General features: G+C 44.3%; 1 protein-coding gene across 1 annotated transcript; it reads right to left on the bottom strand.

Annotated features, from left to right (window-relative positions):
• Nucleotides 1-904: 904 nt before the first annotated feature.
• Nucleotides 905-6,224, bottom strand: IFT22 (intraflagellar transport 22). The gene is made up of 5 exons (XM_065920402.1): nucleotides 6,094-6,224; nucleotides 4,008-4,084; nucleotides 3,793-3,882; nucleotides 2,720-2,922; nucleotides 905-1,939 (listed from the first exon to the last, which is right to left on the bottom strand). Exons 1-5 carry the CDS (start codon nucleotides 6,130-6,132, stop codon nucleotides 1,791-1,793), a joined length of 558 nt encoding a protein of 185 aa, XP_065776474.1. The 5' UTR covers nucleotides 6,133-6,224; the 3' UTR covers nucleotides 905-1,790.
• Between the last annotated feature and the right edge of the window lie 10,293 nt (nucleotides 6,225-16,517).

Genomic DNA, 16,517 nt, shown 5'->3' with positions numbered 1-16,517 from the left:
TCCTTGGTCAGGTCTGAGAATCCTTTCACCATCTGACCCCTTGTCTGCTCACCCACACACGCACACCCAGCCACCTTGACACACTCCATCTCACTCACACACTCCCTTCTCCACCCACTGAGTGATGCTCCCACACATCTAGGCTGTTTCACACATCTGTGGCTCCTCACATCTGTGATACAGAGAAAGGGATCTTTTTTTAACAGTATTTATTTTTGGCCATGTCAGTTCTTAGTTGCGGGATCTTTCATTGATGCATGTGGGGCTGAGTGGCGGCACCTGGGGCTTAGTTCCCTGACCAGGGATCGAACCCGCATCCCCTGCACCGGGAGGTGGCTTCTTAACCACTGGACCTTCAAGGAAGTTCCGATCAATTAGTATTATTGCAGTATTGCAGTTATGTAAATTAGTATTATTACGTAAATAGTATTATTGCAGTATTACTGTTATGTAAAGAAGATTTAACTACAGTTTGAGTTAGTGTAATCCCCTGTTTGTGTTCTTGCAAAAGTTCCAACTGAGAGCAGTCCAGGAAGAAGGAACTCAAGCTAGGCTTAAAATGTGCTAACGGATGATCCGGGCAGTTTACTACAAGTTTTGTTGTTGTTGTTTAGTCGCTAAGTCGTGTCTGACTCTTTCGTGACCCCCATGGACTGTAGCCCGCCAGGCTCCTCTGTCCATGGGATTTCCCAGGCAAAAATACTGAAGTGAGTTGCTATTGCCTTCTCCAGGGGATCTTCCCAAGCCAGGGATCGAACCCACATCTCCTGCATTAGTAGGCGGATTTTTTTTTTTTTTAACCACTGAGCCACTAGGGAAGCCCTGAGTTACCGGAACTGTCATTATCTGCCAATCCCACTCTCTCAACCAGACCACCCACATGGCCACATTTTATCCCTCTTCATTGTGAGAGTGAAACGCAGCCAAGCATATTTATTCACCTCTTCTAAGTGTCTCTACTTTTCTTCCACTTTGAGTTGAAATGACATACATTTAACTTTTGATCTACTTAATATATTTTTAGGTTGGCTATATTAAAAAATTCAGGAAGTAAAAATTATGAAAGAACAGTAATTCCCAAGATCACTAAAACACACTCACTGGTACAAATAAGCTGTAAACTCGCCATTATTTGGTTATTCTGAGCATTAACTCCTTTAACCGTTTTTATAGATTAGGTGTTATGACAGTATAACATAGTTTTCCCCTGTATTACACAAAGTAATATTTAAGAAGTAAATTCCCCTAAGAAAATAAACTTTTTAGAGACTGTATATGTATTCTACCATCCAATGTGATATGGTGTCCAGATAGCAAGGACATTGAAGTAAAAATACAATCTTGGAGGGGTTAAATGCTAGTATTTTTCTAAAATGTCCCTAGGCAAATTGTATAGATTAAGGAATGAAAATCATATTTAAACCAATCCACATGAATTAAACTATGGTTATATCACTGGGCTATGACAGGTACAATTCTGCAACTTTAATGACGTGACATATGGAAGGAAGCCAAAAAAAAAAAAAAAAGAAACCACCTTGGTTTTTCAGCTCTTTGGAGAGATCTGGGGCAAAGGAATCAGAATTCAACAACAGGACTTTCTCAGCTGAACTAAGGATGGAGAACAGATAGTACCGAGTCAACTCCCTGGCTGACTGGTCTTTGGGGCAAATAAAGAAAATGCCTTCTACAGCCAAAGGGCAGTGAGAACCTTCTTAGGTGGATGGACTTCAGGCTCTGCATTGACATTAACTTCATTTGGGATGTGGAAGCTTCCAGATGGAGGCCAGTCAGGTAATAATGGACATCTCTTCCTGGTCTCTGCTCTCGGACACTGAGTTGATTATGCTTCTTAAATACTTTATGAATTCCATCCTGATCTCTTCCGGGCCGTCCTCAAGATTTGAGTGTACCAGCTTCAGCTTGTTCAAGGGTGGTGCTTAAAAAGGAAAATAATGTAATTAGGCATAAACTTTTAAAAAATGAATTACTTTATTTAGCTGCACCAGGTCTTAGTTGCAGCGTGGGGGATCTTTGATCTTCCTTGCAGCATGTGGGATCTCTAGTTCCCTGACCAGGCATCGAACCTGGGCCCTCTGGATTGGGAGCGCGGAGTCTTAGCCATTGGACCACCAGGGAAGTTCCTAGGCTGTGAGCTTTCAATGAGCAGCTATTTCTAGCTCCAAAGGACCTGAGTCTTCCAGGAGCCAATTTATTTAACTTTCCCAAGTCCAAAAATAAAGTGGGGCCTGCGTGACACAATTTCACAGAGAAAGGTTTCACTACCCCCAGCAATAAGCTCACAGCTCTGCAAGCCACTTTTAGGCCCTCTTGGTTCTTATACCAGAGAGGAAGGTATTTCTGAATTTTCTGAGTTGCTTTTCATGATTACTTTGACACCTCTCTAATGGGTCTGTCGCACGCAGATTGGAGCTTAAAGGCAAGTCAGGAAAGAGTGTCCCCAATAGGATGGATGAGGGGTTAAAACCAGGTTTTTTTCCCCTCTTAGTGTCTTTCTGCTTTTAGTGTCTGCATCCTGACCTGGGTGGTCTAGCAGATCTACTAACCCGGCAATTCTGATTTACGTGGTGAGGAAGACAAATGGCTAGGACACAGCAGGTGCTCACAAACTGCACAGAGCTGTTGGCTTCCAAAACACAGAGCAACACACAAATGCCCAGAGCATTTCAGACAAAAGCCAGAACTCCTGGCTCCTTACCCAAAGCTGGGTTTTCTTTGTCACTTCCGGAGCCTGGCTTGTGGTGTGCAATTAACAGACACTGAGTATTCTGGAGGAACTGCTGCTGGACGAAGCAAGAATACCACATCTCAATTTCCTTCCGGTGACTTGGGATGTCGGCGTTGAAGACGATCACCACTCCGTGAGAGTCCTTCATCAGGGCTGGCCAGCAAGACTCGAACCTGCGTGGGGGGAAGGGTAGGTGGCTCTGCTTTCTGTGTCTTGTTTTTAATGTTTTATTAGAGTCTAGTTAATTTACACTGTTAAGTTTCTGCTGTACAGAGAAGTGAATCAGTAATAAATATACCTATGTCCACTTTGTGTTAGATTCTTTTCCCATATAGGTCATTACAGAACATTGAGTTCCCTGTGCTAATACAGTAGGTCCTTGTTAGTTGATCTATTTTTTTTTTTTAGTTGATCTATTTTATATATGCACATTAAGTTGCTTTAGTCGTGTCTGACTCTTTGCGACCCTATGGACTGTAACCCGCCAGGTTTCTCTGTCCATGGGATTCTCCAGGCAAGAATAGTGGAGTGGATTGCTGTGCCCTCCTCCAGGGGCATCTTCACGACTCAGGGATGGGCCCCGAGTCTCTTATGTCTCCTGCGTTGGCAGGAGGGTTCTTTACCGCTAGTGCCACATGGGAAGCCCATTTTAGTGTGGGCATGTCAATCCCCAGCTCTCAACTTATCCACCCCTCTTTCCCCACCTGGTAACCATAAGTTTGTTTTTTTACATATGTGATTCTATTTTGTAAATAAGTTCATCTGTACTTTTTTTTTTTTGTAAGATTCCACATATAAACAGCAGTTCGAGTTTCTAATCATGGACTTTGAAAATAATGTCTAAGAACTAATCATGGATAGATGACCTCTCACTGTATCATAACCCCGTCACCGACATTTCAAGAGCAATGCATGTTACTGCTAGACCATTGATCAAGCCCAAGACACATGCTAGGAAGGGCACCAGGCCTGAGTCCAAGGTGCCTGGTGGGCAGCTGATTTTTGAATCATTTGATGGAGCCAGTGCTCTAAAGGAAACGTACTTTGGATCGCCGCCACAATCCCAGAGCTCAATTTCACACTCTGTGCCTTTGTTGTTGCTGGTAACTTGTGGGTTCTCGAATTCCAGGATCCTAAAGACAAAACAAGAGCGGTACCTCTCCTTAGGGAACACTGTGCTTTGGGGATGCCACTGCCATCAAAGTCAGGAGGCGAGTGAGGAGCAGGGACGCTGCGACACGGGTTTGTCAGGGCTCACCTCACTCCTTGGGTTGGGTTGTATTCAGTGATGTCAGAAGATTCTGTCAGAAAGTTGGCCAACACCGTTTTTCCACTCTATGAAAACAAAGACAGTAAAAGATCTTGGACAGTAAAAGAAGAGCAGAAAAGTCAACGTAAGCAAGCCCTCTAAAAGCCAGCCTGGACCCAGGTGGGATGGAGTAGAGGCCACGGCCACCCTGAGATCACCCAGGGCAAGGGGTTCTCTCTGGTTGGGTGCCGTGCCCACTCTGGGTTGTGGGGAGCACAGATTTCAGCACTGGCTCTGCTGCTACTTTACTCACTTCCAAGCAGGGGGAATAGCTAGTTTAAAGGCACCAGGGCAGGAATGGATGTGACACGTTTAAGGACTAGAAAGGCTGGTAAATTTGAAGAGCAGCAAGGGAGGAGATACATAAATGCAGAAAGATATTTTGTTGTTGAAGCGAGGTGATGGGTACTAGGATTCGTCATTCTTTCTCCCCTTGTATATGTTTGGGAATTTCCTTTAAAAAAAGATATATCTATGCTTGTTTTGCTTTTCTTAATTCTGAGCATATGTTGTGACCTCCCTATTTAATAGTTGACATCTTGGAGAGTTCTCTGTGTCAGTTTATTTGCCTTATTTTGTTTCACTCTTGCAGTATCTTCCAAAGTAAGAATGTACTTCAGTTTATTTAGACATTCTCTGATTGATGGGCACCTGGGGTGTTTCCACCTGTTCAATATTGTATAGACTCATGGGGAATGTGGATGGATCTTTAGTTTCAGAGATTGAGAAATGTAACTACTACACTATAAGCTATGCACATTTTAAACCTTAATAATTTGATCTCAGAAAAAAAAAGGTGTTATCAATTTATAGTCACATCTACAGAATCCTAGAATACTCCTTTCTCTCAAAGCATCCTCAGATTGCATGTTGCATGCCTGTGTGCTCGGTTGCTTCATTTATGTCCCACTCCCTGCAACCCCATGGACTGGAACCCACCAGGCTCCTCTGTCCATGGTGACTCTCCCGGCAAGAATCCTGGAGTGGGTTGTCAAGCCCTCCTCCACGGGATCTTCCTGACCCAGGGATCGAACCTGCGTTAGCAGGCGGGTTCTTTACCACTGGCACTACCTGGGGAGCCTGATGGGCAAACAAGTGTCATCTTTTTGTTTTGTGTTCCTGTGACTCTGAAGTCTTTTCATACTTCTCGGTCAGTTGTACTTCTTATACACAGACTTTGCTAGATTATCTATTGAGTTGCTTCTTACTTTCTTTACTGATTCTTAAACTTTCCTGTTTTTTTTTTTGTCAAGCATTTTGCTAATATGTTCCCTTGGCTTTAATTTTGCTGTCATTTCTTCTACAGTTTCTTCATGTTTGTGTTGTGTTTAAGACAACCTTCCCTGACTCCAGATTAAAAACATGTCTTTCCATATATTCATCTACTATCATGGTTCCCAGCGAGTGGTCCCTTGACAACCCGCATGGACAAAATACAAATTCTCAAGTCCCTCCCAGACCTACTGAATCAAAACTCTGGGATAGGATCAGCAAGTTGTACTTGTAACAGGCCTACCAGGCAATTCTGACGGGTACTGAAGTTGAAGAGTTATTTATTTACCACTTCCACAGTTGTTTTACACATTTAGCGTTTCAGTCCGTCTTAATTTTATTCTTGTGTACGATGTGACCTACACATAGATTTAAACCCCGCCATCACCACCCACGTTAAAGGCTAATTGTTCCAAGACCAGGTAATGGTTCAGTCCTTCCTCCTGGTTTTCTTGCTCCGCTGATGTTATTTCATTAGGGAAAGCCACAGGCGCAAAGGAAAGTCGTGAGATCTAGGCTCTGATCACAAACGCCACTCACTACCATGTGCCTTTGGGCCTCAGTCCAACAGGGTGAAGGTCTGGGAACGCCGAATTCCTGGTGAAGCGAGCAGCACACACCAGGGTGGGCGCGGTGGGAATGGGCTCCCAGCTCTTGGAGGGCTCCGGGTGCCAGCACAACCCCGGGGCGACCCCGTGTCCGCTCCCCCCTCCCCCCCCCCCCCCCCAGGCCCTGCTTGCCGCCCCGCCGGCCCCGGCCTCACCTCGCAGGGTCCCACAAAGAGGATCTTCGCCTTCAGCATCTCTCTCCGGGGCCCACTCAGGCGCCGCCCGAGCCCGCGCCGTAGTCTGGGCGGAGCGGAAGTCACCGCGCGGGTTGGCTACCTTCGTTCCCATGGAGACGGGAGCGGCCGCGGGGGCCGACGGGAGTGGGCGGGTTCTTGCAGGGGGCCGGGCTCCTAGAGGGCTCTGGGGTGGTATGCCGCCCGCGTGATGCGAGGCGTGGGCTTAGGGTTAGAAGTGGGCAGCAAGGCAAGAAGGTAGGAGAGAAGCAGAAAATCCGGATGCAGATTCGCTTCTGAGTGGGGAAGCCCGTAGAGCTTGCGAGTCTGACCTCTCTTTGTGGGGAGGAGATCGACTGCAGGTCCCCGATCTCCTTTATTCCTTCTTGTAACCCCCAGAGCTCAAACGGGTCAAGTAGCTGGTGAGGTGGGGTTGGAACCAGGTATCTGACGCCTGTATCGCTCTGACATGATACTGTCCATGTTGAGAACGGATTTATCATATCCCTAGCCCAGTCTAGGAAAGGTCAGGGAAAAAACAAATCTCTGTAAGGGGTCACTCACTGTCATTTGGATGATCTGGGAGAAACCAAAAGGCCCTGGCCTGACTTTCTGATAGTGCGGGGGTCGGAAGGCATTGCTGCTACATTCAGTTTATTTTTGGTGAGGTTTATTTCAGGTCAGTTTATTTTTGTCTGTGCTGGGTCTTTGTTCCTGCGCGGTCTTTCCTCTCCTTGCTGTGAGCAGGGGCTACTTACTCTTCCTTGCAGTGGGATGGCTCCTCTTCTCATGAAACATAGGTTCTAGGGTCTCCGCTTCAGTAGTTTCAGCTCCAAGACCCTAGAGCACAGGCTCAATAGTTGTGGAACTCAGGGCTTAGTTGCTGGGCTGCATGTGGGATCTTCTAAGTTCAGGAATTGAACCGATGTCTCCTGCATTGGCAGGTAAAGTCTTTACCACTTAGCTACTAGGGAAGCCACTTAGGTCGGTTTTAAATTACAGAGCCCTCCAGAATTTTGAGTGAGGCCCTGAAATTGTGTCTATATGCGGAGAGCGTCAATACAAAATATGCTAGTCCCCCGAAAGTACTGTTAATAGTATGACAACAACAACAATAAAACCAAAATAAGTCCAATACCAAACTGCTTTCTTTTGCAATACAGGATGAACTGTAAAGAAGAGTCTACCTTAATTTTAAGATGTGGTACAGGTCTTCCTTGGCGGTCCAGTGGCTAAGACTCCGTGCTCTCAAGGCAGGGGCCTGGGTTCGATCCCTGGCCCAACAGTTGGATCCCACATGCCGCAACTAAAGATCAACTAAAGATTCCACATGCAACCAGGAAGATCGAAGATTCTAAGTGCTACAACTGGAAAGAAAAGAAAAAAGAACTCAAAAAGATGTCATTCAGTAAATATATTTTGCATACCTGCTGTCTTCTTCTAGATACTGGGGATGTGCCAGTACCTCTTGAAGCTTTGATTACAGTGGAATAGATAGATATTAAGTAAAACAAAACTGTCTGCTCTCAGATAGAGACAATTTTAGATATTGACAAGTGCTATGAATAAAAATAAATCACTAAAGAGTTGAATTTTCCAAGTGTGGCTCAGTGATAAAGAATCTGCCTGCCAAGCAGGAGATGCAGGAGACATGGGTTCGATCCCTGGGTCGGAAAGATCCCCTGGAGGAGGAAATGGCAACCACTCCAGTATTCTTACCTGGGAAATCCCATGGACAGAGAAGCCTGGCAGCCTACAGTCCATGGGGTTGCAAACAGTCGGACACGGTGTAGCAACTCAACAACAACAACAAAGGAGTTAAAGTGTGTGAAGGAGCCAATTTTGGATGGAGTAGTTAAGGCAAAACCTTGGTGCAGAGGTGACATTAGAGCAGAAAACTGGGTGAAGAGATGTCTCAAACGAAGCATATGAAAGATCTAGGGTAAGAACACTCCAGAAGAACAAGGGCAAAGCCAAGGAGGTGAAAATACACTTGGCATGTTCCAAAAATAGCGGGGAACCTGGCTGGAACCCCGGTGCAGGAAGAAATAAGGGGAGAGTGGTAGGAGATGCTTTTGGAGAGACCATGTCAGACTTTGGGAATTCATCCTAAGGGTGATTGGAAGTCTGCGCCAGGGTTGTATTTGGCTCCATGTCATAGAAACTTCACCACAGCGACTTAACCAAATAAGGGATTTATTATTTTCTCACATAACCAGGAGTCCAGGGATGGGCATACAGGGGCTGAGGCAGCTGCTTTCTCCTTACTTTTCTGACATCTTTGTTGTGGCTGCTCTCCTATTGTGTATCTGCTTTCTAGGCAGGAACAAAGGAGAAGAGCAAAGGTCGAAAGATACAGAGTGGGACTTCCCTGTGTAGCGCAGTGGGTGGGAATCCGCCTGCAATGCAGGGGACGCAGGATCACTTTCTGGTCCAGGAGGATCCCACATGCCTTGGAGCAACTAGGCCCTTGAGCCCCAGCTATTGAGCCCATGCTCTAGAGCCCGTGAGTCGCAACTACTGAACCCATGCTCTAGAGTCTGTGTTCTGCAACTGCTGAGCCCCTATGCCACAACTACTGAAGCCCATATGCCCTGGAGTCAGCATGTTGCAACTACTGAGCCTGCAACTACGTCAGTGCTGCAACTACTGAAACCCATGCACCTAGAGCCTGCGCTCCACAACCAGAGAAGCCCGAGCACCGCAACTAGAGAGTAGACCCTGCTCTCTGCAACTAGAGAAAGCCCACATGCAGCACCGAAGACCCAGTGCAGCTAAAAATAAATAAATCAATAAATAGTAAACAGATACAGCGGTGTGCACATATCAAAAAAAAGGTTAAAACCAAATGAACTTTAAAAAAAAATACAAAGGACAACAGACTCTGCTTTTATAAGGAAAATAGTGGCTTCCTTAGAATCCCTATCCAGTAATTTCTCATGTCTCATTGGTCAGAACTGTGTCACGTGGCCTCCCTCACTGCAAAGGAAACTGGGAAATAGAGGTTGTAGCTTTGCCTATTTCTCTTCCCAAGAAGAGGGGCACAGAATGGGAGTGAGGGTGGGTATGGGGATATGGACTTGGTATTGGCCAAAAAAGTCATCATGGAGGATTCTGAGCAGTGGATTGACATGATCTGATTTATGTTTTAAAAGTGATCGCTGGCTGCCGTGTGGAGCAGAGGGGTCAAATGTGACCGCACACATGATAATTAGGAGGGTATTCAGGTAGCTTAAGAGCGAGATGATGGTGGTTTGGCTAGGGTAGCAGGGGTGATTGAATCTGTGACACATTTTCAAGGTAGAACTAACAGGAGCTGCTGATAGATTAGATGTCAGGGAAAGAGGAGTTAAGAATGAGTCCCAGGACATTGACTCATGGTTGTGTGACTAATGTGCCATTTCCAGACTTGAGAAGGCTGGGGGAGGATTTATGGTGGGAGATTAAAAGTTCTGTTTTGGTTGTGTTAGTTTTGAGATGCCTATTAGTTGTTGAGGGAAAAATGGGAGATAAGAGTCTGTACCTGATGGGTGAGGTGAGGATTGGAGCTCGAATCTGGATGAGATATCAGTCAGCATGTGGAATGCCATTGAAGCCACGGGCTGGATGAGAACAAGTAGGGGGTAAGTGTCGGCAGAGAAGATAAGTGTAGACAGAGAGTGCCCTGGGACACTCTGCTATTTAGAGGAGAATCTAGCAAAGAAAGCTGAAAAAGAAAAAAAAAAAAAAAAGCTGAAAAAGAATGTCCAGAGAGGTAGGAAGAAAACTAGGAGGGTACGCCATCATGTAAGCCATGTCAGGACCGTGTTGCGAGACAGGGAGTGATCCATGTTATCAGATGCTGCCGAGAGATCCAGGGAAGTCAGGGAAGGTGAAGAATTGACCATTAGATGCAGTGACCGTCATGGATCACTTTTTAAAGCTACTTTTCACTTAATATCTTTGAACATGTGAACACACGCACACATATAGTTTTATAAAAATGGCTAAATGTGATCATGTGTTTCCTTTCATTTGGGGTAATTTCTTTTTCTTTGTTTGGCTCCCTTGGGCTTCCCTGGTGGTTCAGATGGTAAAGAATCCGCCTGCAATGCAGGAGACCTGGGTTTGACCCCTGGGTCAGGAAGATCCCCTGGAGAAGGAAATGGAAACCCACTTCAGTATTCTTGCCTGGGAAATCCCATGGACGGGGGAGCCTGGTGGGCTGTAGTCCATGGAGTCAAAAAGAGTTGGACACAACTGAGCAATGAATACTTTGGCTCCCTTACCTCACCTTTGACCTCTCCTTTTCCCTCCTTACCTCTTGAAGTTTTCATTCTAGTGAAGAGATAGACAAAAGAGTAAACTCCCAATGGAGAGGCTATGATTCCACCCTGGGGTGTATCCTTCACTGTTTTTCTCCATACATCTCATACATCCCCATTCTACAAGACTCTAAGTACATAGAGATCCATAACAGGTTGCTAAAAGGTGACTCCAATTTTGGCTGAGGCTTTAAAGTCTGACAACAGGCGTTGAGTGTCTCCCGGAATCTAGTCCATTCTGTAGAACTTAGCATGTCACCTGGAAGTTATCCAAGTGTCATGAGGCTGCAGAGGGAGAGAGGGAGAATTTCTCTGGAGAGTGTGCTGTTCGCTCATCTTGGGTCAAGTGAGAGATGGGGCTTCAGAGAACTTGTTCCCTGGTATTTGGACAGCCCTTGTTTTCTTTCCTTTTAAAATTTATTTATTTATTTTTGGCAACACTGGGTCTTTGTTGCCGTGTATGGACTTTCTCCAGTTGTGATGAGCAACTCTACTGTCTAGATGCTGTGCGAGGGCTTCTCATTGTGGTGGCTTCTCTTGTCGTGGAACATGGGCTCTAGGCTCTTGGGTGTCAGTAGTCGTGGCACATGGGCTTAGTTGCCCCAAGGCATGTGGAATCTTCCTGGACCAGGGATTGAACCCCTGTTCCCTGCGTTGGCAGGCAGACTCTCAACCACTGGACCACCAGACAAGTCCAACCCTCGTTTTCAAAATGCACCTTTGGAGATGATGTGCTTGAATTCTTAGTTTGGGGTTCTGGAGGAGGAGGGATGTATTCTCAGTTGATGAAAAAAATGAAGATGAAGTGGAAATAATCTGGATGGAAGGACTTTGTATTCTGGGTGCAAATTAATTTGACTGAAATCCTATTCTAGTGGCAACAAGACAGTGTGAAGGTTGACAGTCTAGAGATGGTATGGCAGCTGAAAAATGGCCTCATGGACCAGGATCTTTATACCTTTATGTCTCTGCTTTCCTAAGCTTTAGTCTTTGTCCTCATGCTTGTTAACCTCATAGTCACAAGGTGGCTGCTGTGCCTCCAGGCATTATGCTCCCAATTAAAGAAAGAAGAAGAGGGAAGAACAAATGGCAGTTAGGAAGGTATTCAGGTAGAAAGATGATGGTGGTTTTCTGCTTGAGTCAGAGTTTTTTAAAAAGTTAATATTATTTGATTATAATGTAACTATAATAGATTATAAGGCTTTGAGTTTTGAAAAATGCATAGACTCATATACATTTACCATCCTACCAACTTACACAAGATACAGAGCATTCCCATTACCCCAAAGTCCCCTCATGTTTCTCTGAAGTTAACTCTTTCTTACCCCTCGTTCCCGGAAAACTGTTATACTTTTTGTCACTATAAATTAGTTTTCCTGTTCTAGAGTTTTATACAAACAAAATCACACAATATTTACTCTTTTGTGTCTGGTTTCTTTCACTTAGGATAATATTTTTGATATTTATCCATATTGTGAGTATGAAGAGTTCATTCCTTTCTATTGCTGAGTTGTATGTCATGTATAATTATACCAGGACTTGTTTATCTGCTCACCTGTTGATGGTGAATTTGGGTCGGGTTGTTTCTAGTTTGAGCCTATTATAAACATGACTGCTAGAAATAAAGCGTTGTGTGAACACATGTTTGCATGTATGTTGGGTGAATACTTAGGAGAGGACTTGCTGTGTAATATGGACATATATTTGTATTTATATGTCTGTATCTACTGTCTGTACCGGTATCTGTGTCTACATCTTGCACATGCATAGTCTCTCAGTTCCTGGTTTCCTGTTTTTCTCTTTTTTAACTTTTTCTTTTATATTGGAGTGTAGCGAATTAACAGTGTTGTCACAATTTCAGGTACAGCATAGGGACTCAGCCATACATATCTATGTATCCATTCGCCCCCAAACTCCCCTCCCATCCAGGCCGTCACGTAGCATTGCTGATTTCCTGTTTTATTCAGTTGGTTATAATCTGTTATCATTATTGTTTAATTCTGATGTTAATTCTGATTGTCCTTCATCTGGTCATTGGGGGCCCCATGAAGCTGTTTGGATACCTCTCTCCTTCTCTGAGTTCTGCCTTACTTTTTGAGCGCCATGACATGTTCCCTAGTGCTTATTTTGCTAATACTACTTCATAACCATCAAATATTACACACATTCTTTTGTGTGTATTAAAAAAAAACAACTAAAAGTCCAGGGAACTTCAAAGAAAGTTGTTTCTTTTCGCACCTGAAAAATTGAGGGAAATTTCACACCGACCTCCTGGTTTTTGGGGTCATGTCTTAGATCTCTGGGTGGGCCTTTGGAAGAACCAATGCCTGGCACTTGGGTAGACACTGGGTTTCAGGGATGCATCTGTACAGTCCCTCTCCACCCAGGGAGCTCTAGTCTAGCAACGGAGACCATCCTGTCTACCACTTTTTAGCTTGCACTTTACCAAATATAATCATCTCATTTTAATTCTCAACTGGAGCCATTATTAAAAAGCAGATGATGAGTCCATACCCTAAACTAATGTCAGGGAGGAGGCAGGAACCACGAGGCTTTACAGCAGTTCTCTTTCCCGTGTGAGGAGACGCTGTGTCTCCTCTGTGCGCAGAAAATGGCCTTGCCTCTCAGTCTGCACCAGCTGCATTGGGTCCTGAGCCAGGGCTTCCTCAGCCTCTGCATTTCCTGAGCCTCTCTGGGAGGTGCTCCATCCCTTTACAACCCGTGACTTCTCTGAAGAGTCTTCTTCGCATTTGGGTCCAGTGGACCCAGTTCAAAGCCTGGTACCCAGTAGGTACTCAATAAATTTCAGCTCTGTCTCCCTCTCTCCTGGCACATGCATGCAGACACACATACAAACACACGTTCATTTACTCTGTAAATATGTAAGTTAATGAAAGTTCCCTTATACTTGCCTTGGGGGCTTTAGTTTCTGTTTCCAGGTGAGAGAAATAAAAAATGTGAGCTGCTTTACATTTCTTGGGTATAAGTACTATATAAATTTGGGATTATTATTATTATGGTAGATTATTGAAATACGTTGCTTTATGACTTTCATTTTAATTAGGGGAGGTTGACTTCAGACGGCTTAATATCTGGTCTTTGGTCCTGAAGGGAGCAATATGACATTGGCAGGGGCCAGGCCTGGATGACCTAAGAGTAATTTTTCTCCTGATTCTGTGACTTGATGCAATAAAACCTCTCAGTTGAAAAAACTTAAAGAAATACACTTGACATACTTCAAATCCTTTCTATAAATTGTTGAAAAGATTTAATATAACCGCCAGTCATAAAATCTTTAATTTGACTTGACCTTCCATGGTCCCAATTCTTACACATGCAGTTTTTATTACCAAAGAGTAAATGATGGATTTCCTGTTATTCGAGGGAATAAAAATGCCCTTCAATCACCTCCTCCTACAACACAGAGATCTGAACATGTTTGGTTCAACTCTAAAAGATAGGAATGATCACAAAATGGATTGTAATCTGGAAGTATTTTGTCTTCTATGAATGCAGGCATCCCTTATTTTTATTATTGTCTTTTAAAAAGCTCTAGCCAAGGATAAGGTTCAGCAAGTTTGGTTTAGGGCAAGATCAATAAAATAAAATTATTTTTCATCAATCCCCATTAGAAAGCCTGAGCTATGCTTTCAATATAAAAAAGTATTTCCCAGCGGGCTGAAGATAAAACTTTTGGCAAAACAATGAAACAGGGATGTGGCTTAACTAGGACCTTTTGTCTTCATTTGGCAATGTCCTGCATGCAGGCTTTGGGGAGGCAGTTCTGTGGTGGAAAGAGCACTGATTTTGAAGTAGGGTGGAATTTGAAATTAGCTGACCAATCTTAAGAAGAATACTTATACTCTTGGGCTTAGTGGGAGCCAACATTCAAGATGGCCCCATGACGTTCACGTCTTGGTTTTCATACTCTTAGGTAGTTCCTCTGGCACTGAGAAGGCTGACCTATGTAACCAACAGGATAGTGAGGGATATGTGACTTTCTGAAACTGGGTCATGAAAAAAGAGACATCGTAACTTCCGCCCTCCACTCTCGTTGACCAGTCATTCTGGGGCAGGTCAGCTGCTGTGTCTTAAGGACACAAGCCACCCTGTGCAGAACCTCATGGGGTAAGAAACTGAAGCCTCCTGTCTACCGACTGGCATTAACCTGCCAGTCACTGTGAGTGGCCCACCATCCTGGGTGGGTCCCCCGAGCTCCGATCCAGCCTTCAAATGACTTGCCCCCTGGCCAACATCTTGTCTACAACCTCCTGCGAGATTCTGAACCAGAAACACCCAGCTAAGCTTCTCTCAAATCCCCAGCCCGCAGAAACTGAGATAGCAAGTGTTCATTCTTTTAAGGTGCTCAAGTTTTGGGGTAATTTGTCATGTAGCAATAGATAGCACAGAACCTTAGTGTCTCACCCAGTGAAAGGATTCTAGACCAGTCCTCTAGGGTTGTTGAAAGTGAAAGTGGAAGTCGCTCAGTTTTGTCTGACTCTTTGCGACGCCATGGATTATACAGTCCATGGAATTCTCCAGGCCAGAATACTGGAGTGGGTAGCCTTTCCCTTCTCCAAGGGATCTTCCTAACCCCCAGGTCTCCTGCATTGCAGGCAGATTCTTTACCAGCTGAGCCACAAGGGATGCCCAAGAATACTGGAGTGGGTAGCCTATCCCTTCTCCAGCGAATCTTCCCAACCCAGGAATCGAACTGGGGTCTCCTGTGTTGCAGGCGGATTCTTTACCAACTGAACTATCAGAGAAGCCCTGATAGGGTTGCTAGGAGGATTGAATGAGATGAAGCATACAGGCAATCCAGTCTAGTTCCTGGTACGTTAGATGGTTGATATTGGACAATTACCATTACTTGTAATACTTTCAAATCTTTGTAACACGTGTGATACTTTTAAAAAAATATTATTTCTTTGGCTGTGCTGGGTCTTAGTTGGGGCATATGAGGTATTTTGGTTTTGGCATGTGGGCTCTAGTTCCCTGACCAGGGAGCGAACCCAGGCCCCACCTTTGGGAGCACCAGAGTCTTAGCCACTGGACCACCGAGAAAGTCCCTTGTGATACTTTTGATGCACTCTTTCCATCCCATTGATCACAAGAGTTTTTCCATTACACCAGTTGTACCTTTTGAACATTGATTTACCTCTTGAACTTTGCTGAGCCCCCTCTGCCCCTGTCTTTTGGAGGAAAGAGCATTCATATGCTTAACCTGTTGCAAATAAATTAATGCCTTGACTAACACTTCTGATACACTTCAGATATACTTCTGTTAAAATTTCTTCTTAGAGAGTTACTTCACTCTTGCTGAACTTAGCTGGTTTCCTGCTTTTTTGTTCCAAATTCTGTATGTTTGCTGAAAATGAAGGCTACTGTTCATTCTAAAGGTTGGAGGGTGGAGGGGGATGGAGAAAAGAACGTTCAGGAGACCTTGCGTTAAATGGGATATTCTGCTACTTGCTCACCAACTTTCTTCCAAAAATCCTCAAGGCTAACTTTTGTTTTATTTGTGCTTATTTGTGTGTTTAAACAGGTAACAAATTCGCATGGTTAAAAATAAGAATGTTAGAAAAAGAAAATTCCTGAGGAAGTCTCTCTCCCACCTGTTCTCATCCACACCACTCTGGGCCTCCTCCCCCAGATACAGAACCACTTTTCTTGGTTTTTCATGCATCCTATAAGCAAATATTATTAATAGCATGTGACCTTATTTCTCCCTTTATTGCAAAAAGGCATTAAGCTCTATATCTCCTCCTCTATGCCTTGCTCGTCTTCGCTTAGCAGAAGAGCCTGGAGATCTTTCCATATCAGTGTAGTGAGAGCTTTCATCTCCTTTTCTTGGGTTCATCGTGTTCTGCCATGTGGATGTACCATACTTTAATTAACCAGATCCATTTTGATATATACTTGGTGGTTTCCAGCATGATATTATTGCAAACCGAGCTGCAATGAATAACACTGTATGTATGCATCTCATTTCTGAAACATGCTCTAGGATAAATTCCCAGAAGTGTGATTACTGCTCAAAGGGTATATGCACTTTTGAATTGAATAAATAGAGCTAATTTGACCTTTACCTAGACTGTGCCA

This window comes from Muntiacus reevesi, chromosome 2 (genome assembly GCF_963930625.1).
Source record: "Muntiacus reevesi chromosome 2, mMunRee1.1, whole genome shotgun sequence".
Taxonomy (NCBI): domain Eukaryota; kingdom Metazoa; phylum Chordata; class Mammalia; order Artiodactyla; family Cervidae; genus Muntiacus; species Muntiacus reevesi.
Note: the sequence above shows the minus strand (reverse complement) of the source record. Positions and strands in the feature narration are given on the sequence as shown.

Excerpts from the sequence above, each read along its gene's own strand:
- IFT22 (XM_065920402.1), bottom strand. The coding sequence starts at position 6,132 with ATGCTGAAGGCGAAGATCCTCTTTGTGGGACCCTGCGAG. Across the intron at positions 4,085-6,093 it reads TCTTTGTGGGACCCTGCGAG|AGTGGAAAAACGGTGTTGGC; the intron begins GTGAGGCCGGGG and ends TTGTTTTCATAG. Across the intron at positions 3,883-4,007 it reads AACCCAACCCAAGGAGTGAG|GATCCTGGAATTCGAGAACC; the intron begins GTGAGCCCTGAC and ends TTTTGTCTTTAG.